Genomic DNA, 17,233 nt, shown 5'->3' with positions numbered 1-17,233 from the left:
TGAAATTTTCTGTTATTGATTTTCTGCATGTGTAAGAAGCACTAATGACAGTTCATAGATACAGGAAGTCTTCCAGTTTTTCTGTGTGTTAACATGGGAATTTAAACATAACTACTTATATGGCAGTATTAACTGGTCTGGTAATGAGCAATTCAGGAGAAGAATCTCACCAAATATGTGTACTTTCTACATCCCAAATAAATTTCCATGCCTTTTTTCATTGTTTCCTACCTAATTAAATCGATGGTTCTATTGCTGAGCTTAAAGTGAAGCTGACATGAACTTCCTGAATGCTGCAGAAACCAATGGTCCTTGTGAAAGGTCTTTGTTTTCATTGCCACACAGTTCAGACATGTTACATCTGTTTTATTAACTGAACTAAATGTTTATGGCATCGTGTTCCCGTATTTATCAAATCCCAATAAATGGAGATTTCCCATTACTCTTATACAACTACAAGCCCAATATTGTACAAAGAAGGAAAGAGAAATCATGTTACAGATATCTTTCTCACAAGTTACAAGGAAAATATTATCTGCCCCTCAAGTTTGGGGTTTTAATTTAATTGTGCTGAAAGATATTAACTGTGTTTGGTGTAAGAATACAATATAAATCCTAGTTTTATATGTTTCTGGAGTCTTTTATCTGGAAATCCTTACATACGGATCATAGTCCACCCCTTTTCAAACCAGGGAAATATAAAAGTTGTGAAATGCTTCTCTTTCAAGAAAGCCTTCTTTTTAAAGATAGGTTCATTTTTTTTTTTTTTTTTTTTTGGGCCACACGTACTCATAAAATGCATTGTCTTACTCTGCAATTACTCTCCTGGCAATCAAATAAAGGGCATGGATTAATTGGAGAACCACTAGAAATGTTTTAAAGGGATTAACGTTAATGGAGAAACAAATTATCTTTCTATCAAATGAGAGGTTAATAACAAAAATTAGTAGTGGCCCCTCACACTTAGTCAAAACCTTAAAGAGTCTGCTAAAGACTCATCAAGTAAAATTTTCTATAAAATCTATAGAATTTTCAAGTAGCTTAGGGTCCTAATTCTCATTCTGAGAAGGATCAAGCCCCATGGAAGTCTAACTCTTACTGCTATGTCAGATTTTAAAAACTTGTTTCCTCAAGGAAAAACATGTAACCTAGAGAGGTTTTCTGAAGTAGTAGGTGTCTTAGTTGAACTCTCACTGAAATTAATGTTATGAATAGTCCTGGTTAGCCTATTACAATCTGTCTTGTTCTTGGTGTAAAATTACTGCAGGTTCATTAACACTTCAACTCATAATTAAGTTTATGTAGTAGTCTGGAAAAGAGAGTATTATTTTTTTATTGACTCTATTCTATAAAAAATATAATTGGTTAATCCCTTACAATACTTAAAGCAGTTCTGCAATTAACATGTGACCTTTATTTGCATAAAGGCAATTCGCAGAGGTAATTTGTAAAACCTTATTAAACATCGTTTTTATCTGTGTATTGATGTGATATTTTCTATATTCATTGGCTGGCTGTAAATACAAGTTAGAAATTCTTTGGCATCTATCAAAGTACTGAAATGTGTGAGGTTACTGCAGTGTGACTATCATCACTTCTAGTTGGTTATTTCAAAACAGTTCTTACTAAAAAGTACTGTCTTTATTAAGACAGGTACAGCTGAAATAGCCATAGCTGATATTGTATGTTTGTGTGTTGACAATTTATGTAAGCACAAGTGTCTTAATGAGTGCTGTTTGGGTTTTCTTAATTAAAGTATTTGGCACAGGGACAATTCTCAGATTATTTCCTGACTTGTCTGCATCTGGACTGCCTGTAGGCTACCAATAGGCTAAATTTTAACTTGCTCTAAAAAGAGCAGAAGAAGAATAAGTCAGTTGTAATTCTTAACTGCTAAAAATATGAATGTAGCTTAGTGAATGGTGACAAATGGAGGGCACTGGAGACAGTTCTCCAGTGGTGTTCTGTGCAGGTGCAAACTGGTCCATAAGTACAAGTCCTGCATCTATTTTGATTAAGGTCTCAAGGTGATGATATAATCAACCTTGTAAGCAAAAAACAAACGCCTACTTTCAGTCACTTTCTCAGGAAAATTCTTCTGACAGATTAAGCATGGGTGAAGTATTTAAATTTGCATGAAGTCTTATCAATATCTGATTTATTTAAAACTCTAGTTCCATGGATGTAGTTATAGAAATAACCTTAGTGACTATCCACGTACGCTTAATTTTCAGTTCAGTCTCTGTCTGAGCATTAGTGGCCTTCAGGATCTCTTCATCTCAAACAACAGTGGAGAGGAGTTGTCCTTCACAACATCATAGCCTAAAAATCCTTAGAGCCAAAATGCTGCAGATCAAGTGGCTCAAGTGTTATGGTAGGAATTGCTTTGAGACTGTGATTTACTGTCTGCCAAGAGAAGGGTGGGGGATCAGTCTGTCTCTTGTGTATTAAAAAATGTTTAAGCTTCCACACATTAATCACATTCCATTAAAAATCCCATTAATCTAGCCCATAATACAAGAAACATGAAAAACCTAAAATAAATAGTGGCATGTCCCCCTGCCCGCCTCTGTGCTTTCTTTCAAGCAAGTCTGGCTCTGAAGTGCTTCCATTTAACAACAGAAGGTAGAAATTACTCGGTTAAGGAGAAGCTTTCTTTCTTTTAACAGTTGCATAGCCATAGGTCCCTGGTGAGAAGGTTTTCCTAATCGTTTTCCAGTGAAGAACAGGAAAACTTCAAAGGTGGTATTTCCAGAGGAGTAGGTTATTAGAAATGATTTATATTTGAGGAACTTTATTTTATTAAAAATGTGCAAGAACTCCTATGTGTCTAGTTTCACATAAAGCTTAGTGAAAGGTTAGAAAATTAGCTCATATATGCTGTTTATACAGTTGGATGGATCAAGGAGACTTTACATTTCACAACTTCTTGTTTCGGACAAGTTCCAGAGTTCCAGTGAGTTACTTATGTGGCCACTTATCCTATAAAGATGGACCTGAGCCTACAAACTGAGTTCACAAATGTTACCAGAAAGCCTTCAAGTGATGAGATGAAAATGGATCTTTGTTGCTGCTGATCTCAAACCTGGACTTGAATTTGTGGCCTATGGATGTAGGGTTGTGTCTCTTACAATTTTCATCTCTAGCTTGTGAATTTTTGTAGTTTATGAACAATTCATGAACTTCGATTTATCTTTAGCAATTGCCTTATGAATCAAGGATTTAACTGAAATAAGATAACCCAGGAAATAGTAAATTTCAATTCATTTTTATGAATGTAATATATATTCCGCATATGAGAGCAGAGATGTGAATACATTAGTGATAAAAATACTAGAAAGAAATTACCTCTTTCTATACTGTAGTTTAATTCCCAAAGATGTGTAGTCTGACGTTGTGGTACATCTGACTTTTGCAGCTCTTGGATTTTCTGGGACTCTCTACCCTTAAAAGTGAGTGAATACACCTCTGCAGGTTTTTTCCTCACTATTTCTTATTTATAATGGGCTATTTTTCAGCTTGATTACCTAAAGCAACATGTATTCACAGCTGAATGTTTTGGAAAATATTTCATTATTTCCAGGGAATTTCTTTGTCTTTCTATCAGCTAAACAATAAGCTTCTCCATATTTGTTGTTGATAAAACTGTTTTAAATCCTTTCTCTGCTGTCAAACATAGACTCAAGTATCAATTACATTAGTCCACACTCCAGGATTTGCTATCTTTAATTCTGGAGTAATGCCAAAACCATACTGTCAGACTAAGGGGCAGGTGATAATTTTAAAACCCAATAATTCATAAACTACAAAGGCTGGTTAGAAATTGATGTTTTGGAGCATTGAGAATCATGCAGTTTTCACAGAAGATTTTTTTCAAATTCTGTATTTGAGCATGAATATTTCAGTTACTGCTTCAAATACGAATTTTAGGTATTCCGTATAAGTAAATGCAAGTGACAATGAATTAACTCCCAAAATGCAGGGTGAAAAGTTAGAGGTGGTGATGAAAATGTCGACACATCCTGAAGATGTTGTAGAGGCCAGTTTGTTCAGACAGCTCTTGAAAGAGTAAACTGCATAATCTGCAAGCATGAAAAAAAGTACCTCCAAACCTGTACAGATGATTCTATATTGAAAAGTTTCTCAATTATGACATAATCAAAAGAAGTTACACTTGAATAAACCATAAAAACTGTAAGTCCTGCATTCACTCTGAATCCTGCTCTGGCAATGCAAGAATAGAAGACAACATATCACAGCACCAAATATACCCTGAGTAACTTATAAAACTGCTTAATTACACTCTGTAGTTATGATACTTGCCTCATGGATTATTACCTAAGTATTGAGAAGATGAATATGCCCTCTAGTCTGTCAAGGCACCCATATTTATGACAGGAACTACAAAGCCTTTCTGTAGCATCTGCTGTGTTTACTTTGCTTAAAAATGAAGTGGTTACTTTTTGGACTGAGAGCAGCATGGTCCATATGGGCCAGCACAGAATTCCTCAGTAGCCTGGATTTGTGTTTACAGCTAAATTTTTTGTTCACAAAGAAAGGCAGGATTGTTGTTCTCATTTTACAGGGCAGAAAACCACTTGAAAGCTGAAGAGAAAGGGGAACTGGCTTGTGGTTTGTGGCAGTAGCATCCTCAGGAGTCAGATGGAGCTGGAATTGGAGTAAAATTTCCCAGAGTCCTGCTCTGGTTCTTTAAGTAGCAGGGCATGTCTCCTCCCTTGCAAATGACCCAAACTTAAAGAAAAAAATGCTTACATTATTGCCTTTAACAGTTCTCTTCAACAGTTCCGTAGCCCTGCCTAAATATAAATGGAAATGAAAATAGAAAGGAAAGCACAGAACCTGATAATGTTTAATCTGTGAACCAATCCCTCCACATAGGATAACAAAAAGACAACATACAGACCTGTAATTTTCCTACAAGAAAGGTCAGTTAAACCAGCTTGACCTTTTTTCCACATATAAAGCAATAAGCTATCAGCCCTATCTGAACAGTCTTCAGTCCCAAGGCGCTCTCAAAATAACTTGGAGATAAAGCACATAGATAAAAATCAGTAGATGCTGATGGGTTGGGCATGCAGTTGTTTCTTCGAGATGTTTCTTCAAGAGACATTTTACATATGCTGTAAGTCAAAGTCAGGGGAGAGAAAAATGGTATTTCAGAAGAACAAATCCCTGAAGAAATGAAACAGATTAACATTTTATCACAGGTAAATAACTTGGAACTCTGTAATTTATAGATATTCAAACACATGAAGATATTGCTATTAGGGCATTAAAAATAGAAGTATTATCTTTCTACTTAAAGATTCTACTAAATAACTATAAATTTCTAATTTAGTAGGTGTGAATTCGACATGACAATATAGTTAATTATATTCTTTAGGACTGCAAACCGACACCTAAATGTAGTATAATTTAAAAGTTTGAGTCAAATGTCCCAGAATTGTTTTTCTAAGTAGTACTATATGAACAAGAAGGTAACAGCAACAGAGCAACACTAGCTTAATGCCCTGTTCTGACATCAAGGCAAAAGCATTAAACTATTCAGGCTCCAGTATTTGATATACAGCAAATAATCCTTGCTCTACGAAGCACAAGCAAATGGCAAATTCAGTCTAACCAAATCATTCCCCAACATGGGACACTTTTAAGATTCGGCTGGACAGGGTGCTGGGCCATCTTGTCTAGACTCTGCTTTTGCCAGGAAGGTTGGACCAGATGATCCTTGAGGTCCCTTCCAACCAGGGGTTCTGTGATTCTGTGAAAACTCCAAAGCTCTCATCATTGCCCTTGTTCAACACATCATCCAGAAAACAAGAAGTGCTCAAGACTCTATAAATTGTCAAGAATTAAAAAGCGCTTGAGAAATCTGTGGTTAAATTAAAAAACCCCAACACTACCAGAATGGTACATGTATAGAATAGTAAATCTTTTTTTTTCATGTTTTGTTTGTGAAAACTGATTTGTCCATTTCCTTAAGGTTGTGCCCTGTGGCAGGATTTCTGTTTTGTCATGAATTTCAAGAATCAATATACTACCTTTCTCCAATTCATTCAAGATTCCACTTCCCGATAAAGTCTGGAGGATTAACTACCAATGGACTATTACCAAAGTATATACCAGTGCATAATTATTTTGAAGATGATTCATGAAGTGTTTATGGCACTGAAATTTGTAATACATCAGCAACCACCACAAATGGATTTACTTTAAGCTCGCATATTTCACTGCAAATGGCTTATGTGTTCACTTACCATTGGTAATGAAATGAGCAGCCCTTCAAATGAAGGAATATATTTGCAGCGGCTCGGGATGTGTTATAGATGTTCTTTGCTGCAAAAACATTATGAATTTTTAAAGTATGAAATATGTATGTACTATTTATATGATTCTTAAAAATACATAGAATCTTTATGTTTTGAAGACTTCAGATAATTTTTTTACCACCTTTTTTTTCTTTTTTTTTTTTTTTTTTTTATCATTTTGTTACAACATCTGCTGCATTTACTTAGTTTGCTGTTTGGAACAATTATTTTCTCCAAGAAATTATCTTGGACCACGAGATCATCTCCTACATGCCATATACCTGTTTTCTTTAGATCTATTTTCTGTTTTTCATAGATCTATTTTCTTTATTTGAAAGCAATGAAACCTTTTTTTTTTTTTCTTTCTTTCTTTCTTTCTTTCTTCTACTGCAATAATCATCGCTTATGTATTTACCCCATGTAATTGCAGTATTGCCGGGCAATTGTTCACCCAAACGCTGGTGTGAGTAACACTCCCTTTAACCAACAGGCAATCAGCTGTAAGCTGCTTGACCCTGTGTTTCTGAAGTTATACAGAGGAAGACAATGATCTTGTTTCAAAAGTTATACAGAGAAAAAAAGACTATCTTCTTGTCTCCTGGTGCTGATTAGATGATTGGAAGCAAATCACAGACTTGCTGCTGCCAGTACTCCTCCCAAATATTTCTCTGTACAGAATTTAGTCCTGCAGCATTTGCAGTTACTTTATTGCTCTGGATGCCCTTGCAGAGTGTTCAGGAGAAGGCTGTGTGCTCTGGATAGTTGAAAGTAAGGATGCTAATTGTTTTGCAAAAACATATGGGAGAAGGGCCAGTAAAAGTTCTGAGTGCATGTCCGCGATGAGTTTGAAGACCTAAACAGGTTGACAGCAGAGAAAACGGATGGCCTAGGTGGAAGCTGGAGGAACCTTCATCACTGCAGCCTCTGAAGATCAAGGCAGGATATGAAGGAAGATGAAAATATTTCAGTGAAGCTGGGGAAACTTCTGCTTGTTGAATAATTTCCATAAAGAACACCTTCTTCAAGTAGTGTTTTTTAGTCCAGCAACTTGAATTATGGGCTAAGTTGTACACAGCCATGCTGTCTTGCCGTTGCGGTGTGCTCCTTACTGCCAGCTCCCCCGGATCTTCAGGATGTGTCTGCTCCACCTTGCACTCCACGAGCTCTGAGTTTTGCAGTGTGAGTCTTCTACTCCAAGACATTCCACCTATTCCAGAATCCAGCAGACAGGAAAACAACAGGTTTTCTTTTGCTGATCAGCTGCTTTCTTGCAAAAGGTGCAAGACCTATTGTTTTTCATGGGAATCTAGGTGTCTCTCGATTAGAATAATCACACACCAGTTTGATTTCCCATACAATCTGGGGGGGAAAAAAAATTAAAAAATTTGGAAATGAACTCTGAAAACATATTACTTGAAATGGAAAAATGTTTCAAATTTTAAGGAAACCTAGAATAGGCTTTTAATCAGAAAATACATTTATTAGAAGATTTTAAGAATTAATCTCTGACTGGGAATTTGTTCAAAACATTGTGTTTCAACAAAGCCTTTCATTACCTGCTGTTTGTTTTCTTCTCTTGCTATTGATAATTTCCTTTAAATTGGAAAATGTCTCCTTCCAAAGCTGACTTGTTTAAGTGCACGACTAGACAATTATATTTAAATTTGTGTATTTTCTTTGCAAACAGAAAATTTTCATACAGAAATTACTGTGAATTGTGGCTTCATGAAATTAGGACTTTCGGGTAGAGTTGCTAACATTGTTTTTTATCAAATGCTTTATATGTACTGTATATTACAAAGATGAATAAATAGCAAGATAGCTTTCTGGAGGTGGTTACTGTCTAGGAGATATGCAGGTAGGTACATTTGGATACATCATGTTTAGGAAAGAAAATATTTTAATATATGGAGCTCTGGAACAGAAAACAGAATATTTGAGTGCTGTTCTCTGCTCTGCCACTGCCCCAAGTAAGAATACGATGCTATCTCTGTTGGCTTCTGTTTCTCTGACCATAATTTATCTGTCGTATCTTTGAATCAACAGTTATTTCTTCCAAACCAACCAAGCCAAAACATTAACCTCAGCTTGTAGCCTATATATAATAACGATGGCAAACTTTTGAGTATGGAGTTCTTTAAGAAAGATACATCTTGCAGTTCAGAGTTCTTTCATGTGAAGGGAACAAAGGGAAAACAGACGTGAAAAATCACCCAAGAGAAACTTGGACAGTATTTATACAAAAGGAGGATATGTAGGCATTGAGACTCCAAAAACCAAGCTCTGATCTAGTCATTGAATACAGACCCATTTCGGCAATCAAGGACAGAGGGAGCTAACAAACACCTGGGCATGATTTAGTTTTATTCCTGTCAGTAGTCCTTAATACTCTAGAGAGTATTCACTACCCAACAGGAATGTTCAACTGCTTAAAGGTAACTTCTCATTTATTCCGGTTTATGAGATTTCTGTGATGTTTACTGAAGGATTTTGGTATAGCTAAGATATTTGCATGAACTTCACCTGTTTATTACTTTAGCACATTAAAATAATTTTTAATTCTTCATTCTTGAGACTGCCTGCTGGTTAGAGAAATACTGCCAGTGTTGTATATACAGATAGGTGAGTGGATATTGAAAGACTACAGGTCAGATTTTGAAATAAAGTAAGATACTTAAAAATCTTTGCAAGTCTGATCCTTGGTGCCACCCTGAAAATCACATATATGGGGAAAAGAAAGGAATTCCAGACTGCTTCATCTGGGAAGGCCCTTCCTTTCTTCCTCTGTTCTGTAATCCTAGGGCTGCAGGGTCCTCTGCAAAGCTCTCTGAGTGCATGGGCAAGAGAATCTAGTATTACTCTGAGTCAATCAGCGGTCAGCTCTATGTGAGCTGGGATTTACCCTGAAGAACTTCTGGCAAAAATTTTCCCAGAAAGAACGTTTGCTTCATATTGCATAAGCATATATCATCAAAGGACAGATTTTTTTTTTTTTTTACATGGAAGTTTGTCTTTCAGGTTTTTTTATCAGTTCAGTCTTAACCAAAGCACGGATGAAGTAGGCGGAGGTATTTGGCCATATGACAAACCTATGAAAGTAGTCAGTAATATTTAATCAGAATTTTGAAAATTGTTTTCTTATAAGGGGGCCTAAACATACAAATTAATGAAGAGCTCAAGAAATTTTGCCAGCATTATGTTTAATTTATACTCACTAAACTTCTACTGGTGTCACCTTCTCATAGGTGGATTGGAATATGGGTTTAGATATCTTCTACTGCAAAAAAATAACCAAAGTTACCACTATAAAATAATTTTGTAATAGTTTAAAGAAATTTAGCATAATGTTTTGACCTCCAGTTTATATTTGTTGGACACATAAGCCTCCCCTAGCCTTCCTTGTGTTGATTTTGGAGGGAACTGGAAGGCTGAAATAAGAAATGAAGGAAATCCACAGGGTGGATCGCTGGATCCATCCAGGGATCTTTATATTAACTTATTAGGGATCAGCCTACAGAGCGGGACATATATTTTGAGAGAATCTGTTGTAATAACTTGATAATTTAAACTTTGATTCTGAAAATGAATGTCTAAATTTATACCTCTCATTAGTCTGACAGATTTAAACAAGGTGGAGCTAAAGGTTTCCAGCCATTACTTTAACACTGCTTCATGTTTGATGAGGAATAATAAATTCTGAACTTACTGTTTGAAAAAAAAAGAGCTCCATAAACTGATGTGACTTGGTAAAGGTACGCTCATGAGCAGTACATTCATGAGTTACGTATTTAGGGGATCCGGGATCACACCTTGGGCCTTAAAGTAGCAAAAGAAATAGGCCAAGCCCCAAAGCTGTAAGTAGAGGCATTGGGATATAGATACGTGCTGTTGAGATACTTGTGTATGTGATATGTGTGTGAACTACAGTTGAACTTGAGAATACTGTGGCTGTATTTATTTTCTGCACAGATGAAAGAATTTATAGGGAGATTATTCATGTAAAGTTTTTTTAAAGGAATCATACACTTATGATTTAAAGTTTGCTTCCTTGTTATCACCTGCATTATTACTGGCTTTAATTCTCTATCTTTACACTTAAAACAACTCCCTACTCCTGAACCCTAGGGGGTGGCACATCTATCTTACACTCAGACTACCCGTATGTGATTGATACAAGTTTACATGTTGAATTAAATCTCAGGGGCATTCATTTATTGTAACTGAAGGGTTGAGCAGCACAAAAATGTTTGATCCTTAGGGAATTAATACCTAATATATTGCAAAGGACAAGGCAGTGTTCTGACAGGTCTTGATGTTTATTTTTTTTCTCAAACTTTCTCGTAAATAGCTGCTGTCAGCCTGATTTAACAGTAATTCATGTGTTGAGGGATCCTGTGATGCTCGTCTCATTAGCGGGGCATCGGAGTTGTTGTGAGCGGAGAAGAGAGGGAGGAAGGGGGCAGGGATGTCCCGGGATCGCCAAGGGCACCCCCAGGACCAGCAGTTCCCCCCGTGCCGCTCCGTGGGCCCGTGGCCGCTTATTTGTCCGCCTCCCGCAGCGCCCAGCTCCCCGGGACAGCCCCGGGGCCAGAAAGTTGTGACCGCGCCGCCGGTGAAGCGGGGCGAGGGGGTGGGTGGGTGTGTAGGGGGCTGCGCCTCGGCGGAGCGCCCGGCTGCCTGCGGGGCGGGGGGTGATGGGCGGAGGGGGTGATGCCGGGGGGGTGTGTGTGTGTGTGTGATGGGGTGATGCGGGGGGGGGGGGGGGGGGGGGGGATGTGGTGGGAGGGGGGGTGATGCCGCGGGGTCCCCGGGCGCCGCCGCGCGGCCGCCAATCGCGGGCGCGGCCGTGCCTTGCGCCGGCGGGGACACCCGCTCCCCCGCCCGGCACCACCGGGGGCTCCGCGCCGCCGCCGCCGCGTTTCGCCGCTCCCGGGCGGCTGGGGGCCGGGGCCGGGGCCGGGGCCGGGGCCGCCGCCGCCTCCCGCCGCGCAACGGCAACGGGCCTCCCCGCCCTCCCGCCCACCCCAGCCCGCCCCGCCGGGCTTGAAGGTCACCTCCGCCCGCTCCGGAGCCACTTTCCGCGCCGGCTGGAGAGCGGCAGCGCCTCCGCCCCCGGGAAGGTCTCTGCCCGGCCGGTGCGGGGCTCCCGCCGGCCGCGGCTGAGCGGAGCGGAGCGAGAAGCCGCCCGCCCGCCTTCCCCCCAGCCCCCCGGCGCGGCGGGGACGGCCCCCGGGGTCTCGCCGCTGCCCACGGAGGTCGGGCGCCCCGCTGAGGGATCGCGGCGAGCCCGGGGGGAGCGGGGCGGCGGCGGGGGGCGCGGCATGCGGCGGTGAGAGCGGCGCTGCCCGCGGGGAAGGGGCTGCGGCGGCGGCGGCGGGGAGCTGCGTCCCGCTGCCACTTGCCTGGCGGGGCCGCTGGCTCCGGACGGGAGAGGCGGCGCGACCCTTCGCCTCCGCTCGCTTCTTTATGGTGAGTTTCGGCCGGGGCCCCGCGGGGGGGCTGGGGGGCAGCGCGGGCGCGGGGCGTCCCGGCAGGTGCGCGGCGGCGGGGGGGAGGCTGCTCCCGCTCCCGCTCCCGCTGCCCGCGGGAGGGAGGCACTCCTGCTGCCGCCGGTCGCCGTGGTCGGAAAGTTTCCGCGGCTGGAGGGTTGCGCGTCCGCGGCCGGAGCGCGGCGGGTTGGGGCGGCTGCGCGGGCTCGGGGCGCTCCGTGTCCGGCTCGGCCCCGGCCGCGCCCCGCGGGGGCCGGCTCCGCGCCGCGCCGCGCCGCTCCGCTTCCCGCCCGAGAAACGTCGCGGCCGGTGCTGCGGGGAGAGCGCTGGCACGGGAGGTGGCTCACAGGGTACAAGGAGGAACAAGGAAAATGGCCAGCCGGGGTTCAGATGAGTTGCTGATTGGAAGAGGGCAGGTATTGAGCTGCTGGGAAACTACTTGCCTGTAAGTCATCAATATTTACTCATTTTAGAGACGATTAATCATGTAATTTTCTTCTGTACGCTTCTGTTGGGAAAAAAAAAAGTATCGGCGTGCCTGTATATGCGTTCACTACAGGTGAGGCAACACTATATACATTAAAAACATATAAGCAGTTCCAGCGAGAGCTGCCACTCTTCAGCAGAGGCAGGGGTTTGCAGCCTGAGTGGCACACGTTCTGCTGTTCCCCAGTCTGTCATGTGGCTTTTGGACATTGTGCTGCCAACTTAGCGTGGTTCACACAGATGGTGAAACCAGTGTGATCTGAAGTTTGACTCTGGAGTGATTCACATCAGCGAAGTGTGAAAGCTCTTGTCCAAATCTGCAGCTTTTGTTTATCTACTCAGTGAATCGCAAATGTGGCACAGTGTGGTAGATTCTCAAGTAGTTTAGTGATGACTGTTTTTTCACTTTAAATAAAATTCAACTAATCAAGATGAATTGGATCATAAAATACAACAGACCCTGGAGATGGTGTCCCAAGAATGTCAAGTCCTTTGCTTCACTTCTCACTCTAGACCTGACGATACTTAAGAAATACCGTATGTTCCAATTGTCATTTGGAAGTGTGAAAACAATTGTATTTCTGGGCTATAAAAGTAGAAGCAAGATTTTGTCACTCGGTGGATTGATGATTGTGGATGTATTGCAATCTAAAATAGAGTTAGTCTTCATAATAAAATAATCATTTCTTAGGGACCAAATAGTTACAGTTGCTTGAGAGGATATATATTGGGAAGAGTGGCAGGGATGAGTGTGTGTGTGTGTGTGAATTTTCAATCTGTATCTTAGCAGATCATTTAGTTTTTAGGCAAGTATTTGGTGCCACATGCTCTAGTTATGAGGATTATAGTAGGGATTTAGAATAGCTCAAACTATGGTATTTTTTTTTTCTTTTCTTTTACTTGAATGATTTTGAGTTACTGAGTTTTTGTGAAACTATTTTTATGTAGCGTTTCTGATTACAGTCCAGATCTACTATCTATCTTATGTAGGCTTTAAAGGCTTGGCTACCCAAGTTTCATTTACAATTTATTCTTCTGGTAAATACATTAGACACAGGATTTGGCATCTCCTGAAATGAAGTCTGTGTTTATAGTGTCGAGACCATATTTCTTTTTTCTATTAGTACTTAACTGAGTATCGGTAATATAGCTGACAAACGTAATGAATAAAATTCACAGTACGTTGATGATCTTTATAGTTCTTGTAATTGAAGTACTTGGTGTCCTTGACGTGATGAGGATGCTTTTCTGGGTTTCATGAAAGGGTATCCTTAAATGGCAGAAATACTGGCAGGAGTCAAGTGTCGAGGAAGAGAGCAGGATTGTTAATTCTTGGATGCATAATGCGATACATTTCCAGTATAGAATATGAGTACACACGTAGGATTACAAGGTCCAATTCCCAGCATCGTGAATTACTACGCTGTGATGCCTACACGCTCCACGCATATGTAATCCCTCACTGACATGCACCGCTGGCTTGCTGCAAAGGAGGCAGAGAGAACGTGTTGTCCTCAGGCCATGGCTGCCCATACAGGTGGGTTTTGAAGTTTCTCCTTCCTTCCCAAGCTGCAGTGCTACAGAAAGCCCCTGTGAAGTTAAACATGGAATAGCAAGGCCAAAGGGGACTCAGCCACTCATGTAGTCAGTCTTTCTGCCTGGGGCAGGATCAGCTCCTACCTCTGTCATCCCTGATGGATGTTTGTGTACTTTTTCTATCCCCTTCTCCTCTTAGTTTTCTTCCTGCTTTCGCTATTAATCTCATTTTTTTTCCGTAGTATATGCTCTTATTTATTTTCTGAAGAATCTTATCACATTTCCTCCAAAATGTCTCTCCCTCTGGTATGCCAGTCAATCTCTCTTCCTAGTACTTTTTGCCTACCGCTTCTGTGCCAGCCCTACATATATGCTGGCTTTACCAGGTTTTTGCCTAGTTTTTAGGAGGGATTTAATAGAAATAGTATCCTTGGTCTCACTTTTTGTGGACAGGTTAGCTTCATTTAAGACAAAAGAGCTGTTCAGTATTCACTTGCACTGGGGGAAGTTGAGCTAGTTGGAAATAGAGGACAGAAGGGGCCAATGGCTGAGTTAAATAATTCACCGTTGCTAATTTATTATGCTGTACCTTTGAAGTGGCATTATCAGTTTTTTAAATCTAATCAGAAGCATGATATACTGTAAAGACAGAATTCGTAGTGCTGGCCACAAGAAGAAATATTATTTAAAATTATGGAAGGCAGGGCTACGTTAAGCATACAGTTGTCTGAAAAAACTGAATCTTCTGTAATTAAGATTGATATATAATACTACAGCTTGAGAGAAATACAGTACCTGAAGAATGTTTTCCTTTTAACTTTCTTTATTTTCTGCATCTGTCAGAACTCTCTCTACTGATTCCTTGGATTTTTGACTCCTTCCCATTTCATGTGGGAGACCGGGCATGCTGGTGTCTCATGTACCTTCCTAAAAATAACATGTGAATAAACTGAAGAGTTAGGAAAAAAGTGAATGGACAGGGCTTAAAAGAGTGACAAAACAGGTTATCAGGTGGCCTGACTGTTTCTGGTCTTGATTGTGAAATCATTTACATCTGTGGCAGAACTTCTGTTGACTTGATTGTGCAGAATTTGAGCTGTAATATTTCCTGAGAGCAGAAAGCTCCTATCTGTGAGGATCTTTTCCCAAATCGTTAAATGAGAAGTCTTATTTTTTTTTTTTGTTGCTCTTTGTTTTTAATTCATTGCTTAGTTGCATTTTTTTTTTTTATGAGCAGTTTAAATATTTTAATTAAATAATTGAATTCTCCAGTGCCCATAATTATTTTGCAGTTCAGATACTCTCCTCTTGAAGGTATAATGCCATCTCTGAAACTTTATGTTGTGCATTCTTAAATATATTATTAGTAGATACTGGTTTTTATCACCTATTTTGAATGTATGCTTTCATGATTAAACAGGAAACTGTTTATGAAGTTCTCTATCAGTATCTATTACACTTTCCCTTCATAACTGTATCATTTTGCTAAAATTTAATATGACAGAAATTGCAATTTACTGCAAATAAGTTAATTTTATCTGTGTCCTTTAAGTTGATGCACTGAAAAATGAATGTAAACCAAGAGGAAATCTTACCTGACACGGGAAAACACTGTTGGGATGCTGGGTTTTACAGTGGTATGTAACAGCAGTGCTGAAGCACGTGTAACATTTTGAAGAGCACAAAGAAGTGATCATGTTTGATTCACAATATGGATTACAGTTAGATGCCAAGCAACATCTAATGCCAAAAATATGCTTTTCATACTTTGAAATACTTTTTTTCTTTTGCCAAATACACGTAGTTTAATGCCTCTACTCTTCTGCTCCAGATTTTGTATTTTGTAGAGAACTTGTTCAAAAGTAAAAATATTTACAAGTGGAGTTTTTAATGGAATATTCCCAAATTCAAGATTGTTTCTGAGGTGTGTTACAAAGTATTATCTATTTGGCTCTTTTCAAGGGGAAAAAAACTGTTAGGTATTTTGCAAGTATGTATCTTACAGAAATTTCAATGTTGTTTGAAGTGTCTCTGACACAAGAGGTACACAGATCTAACGCTCAGTGGCAGTTTTTTCAAAGCCAGTTAAAAAATCTAGAACATTTTGCAGCTTTGGATGCAGTTCTAAAATCCCGTGTTTCCAAACAGCAGGATGTTATATACATCTAATATTCAGCTAATATAATCAGTTATATTCATCTAATACCCTGAAAGGAACGTAGTAAATATACAATTCTAGATTGACAAATGCCTCGGTACCTACCGATACAATTCAGTGCCCTAAAATTGAGATGGCTGCCTGGACTGGGAAACACTGTGCCGCAAACTGGGAGCCTCTCTCTGCGGGAGACTGGCTGCAGTCAGTCAGGGAGATTTTGTAAAAATGACTGAGCAAACTCACATCCATTATAATAATTGCCTCTCTGCTCCAGATAGAAAGGCATAAGGGAATATAGTTAGAGCAGGTTGAGCTTGAAAGTCTTGGGTTGTGTTAAAGGGCAAACATGCAAAACTAAATCACTTTTAAGATAAATGGCATCATGATGACTGTAGGGCCAGATGCAGCTATTTGTGGCCAGCATTTCAAACACTGTAAAAATATACAGATTTTCTCAGTTGGCAACACACTTGGTTTCAACCCTCCGGTGTACAGCCTCTGAGCAGGAAAGTTTAAGATACAAAAAGAAGAGGTTATGTTTGCAAAAAAAAAGAAAAGGAGTTACAGGGAAATTAGAATATGTTTCAAACAACTGCTATTTTTTAAGCTTGTCATCGCTAAACAAATGGTAGTGAAAGCTGGAGTTAGTGAATGTCAGCTTTCTACTATGATTTGTAGTTCATTGACCTTGAGTCTGTCACAGTGCTAGTTGTGATTCAAAGTTTTTCTTTACTTCTGGGCATTTATTAATCACTTTTCCATTGGACTTTTTTAGAATCTAATAATGTATGAATACATGCTGATGCACTTGGTGAGGACACTGAAAGGATCTTGCTCTTCTGATTGCTGGTTCCAAAGGTTTTCTAGGGATTTTATTGTCTCTGAGTTCAGACTTTATATTAGATGTGAGCAAATATTGTACGATCGGAACAAAAAAAGGCTAGCCTGAAAATACATATTTTTTCCTGAGAAATACAGGAAGCTCAAACCTAGTGTAGAAGAATTTCAACTCTAAATGCATACTGTTTTGAAGGTGTCAATATGTGGAAATGTGGGTAGGAAATTTAGGAGACGGTTTAAATGAGGAAGTGATACTATTTCAGCTCAAAGTATTCTAATAGTAGCAGCTGTAGAGAAGGTAGAAGAACACCTGTATACAGGTGGAAGAAAATGCAGTTGTACTGGATGGTTGTACTTGTGTTAAAAAGCAACAGGACAAAAGTTTTGCTGTGTTGAAA

At 40.1% G+C, this 17,233-nt stretch overlaps 1 protein-coding gene across 14 annotated transcripts in view; it reads left to right on the top strand.

The window, feature by feature from the left end:
* The window catches only part of RBFOX1 (RNA binding fox-1 homolog 1), a 1,320,820-nt gene that overhangs the window by 385,151 nt on the left and 918,436 nt on the right, over positions 1–17,233 (top strand). The window contains exon 1 of one of the 14 annotated variants that reach the window (XM_042798377.1): positions 11,312–11,795. The exons of the other annotated variants lie outside the window; for them this stretch is intronic. Coding sequence (XP_042654311.1) covers positions 11,793–11,795 — 3 coding nt within the window. The 5' untranslated portion in view covers positions 11,312–11,792. Of the gene's footprint in view, positions 1–11,311; positions 11,796–17,233 lie in introns of those variants that run through there. 14 annotated transcript variants of the gene reach the window in all.

Source organism: Tyto alba, unplaced genomic scaffold (genome assembly GCF_018691265.1).
Source record: "Tyto alba isolate M040663 unplaced genomic scaffold, T.alba_DEE_v4.0 Super-Scaffold_28, whole genome shotgun sequence".
NCBI classification, from domain to species: Eukaryota; Metazoa; Chordata; class Aves; order Strigiformes; family Tytonidae; genus Tyto; species Tyto alba.
Note: the sequence above shows the minus strand (reverse complement) of the source record. Positions and strands in the feature narration are given on the sequence as shown.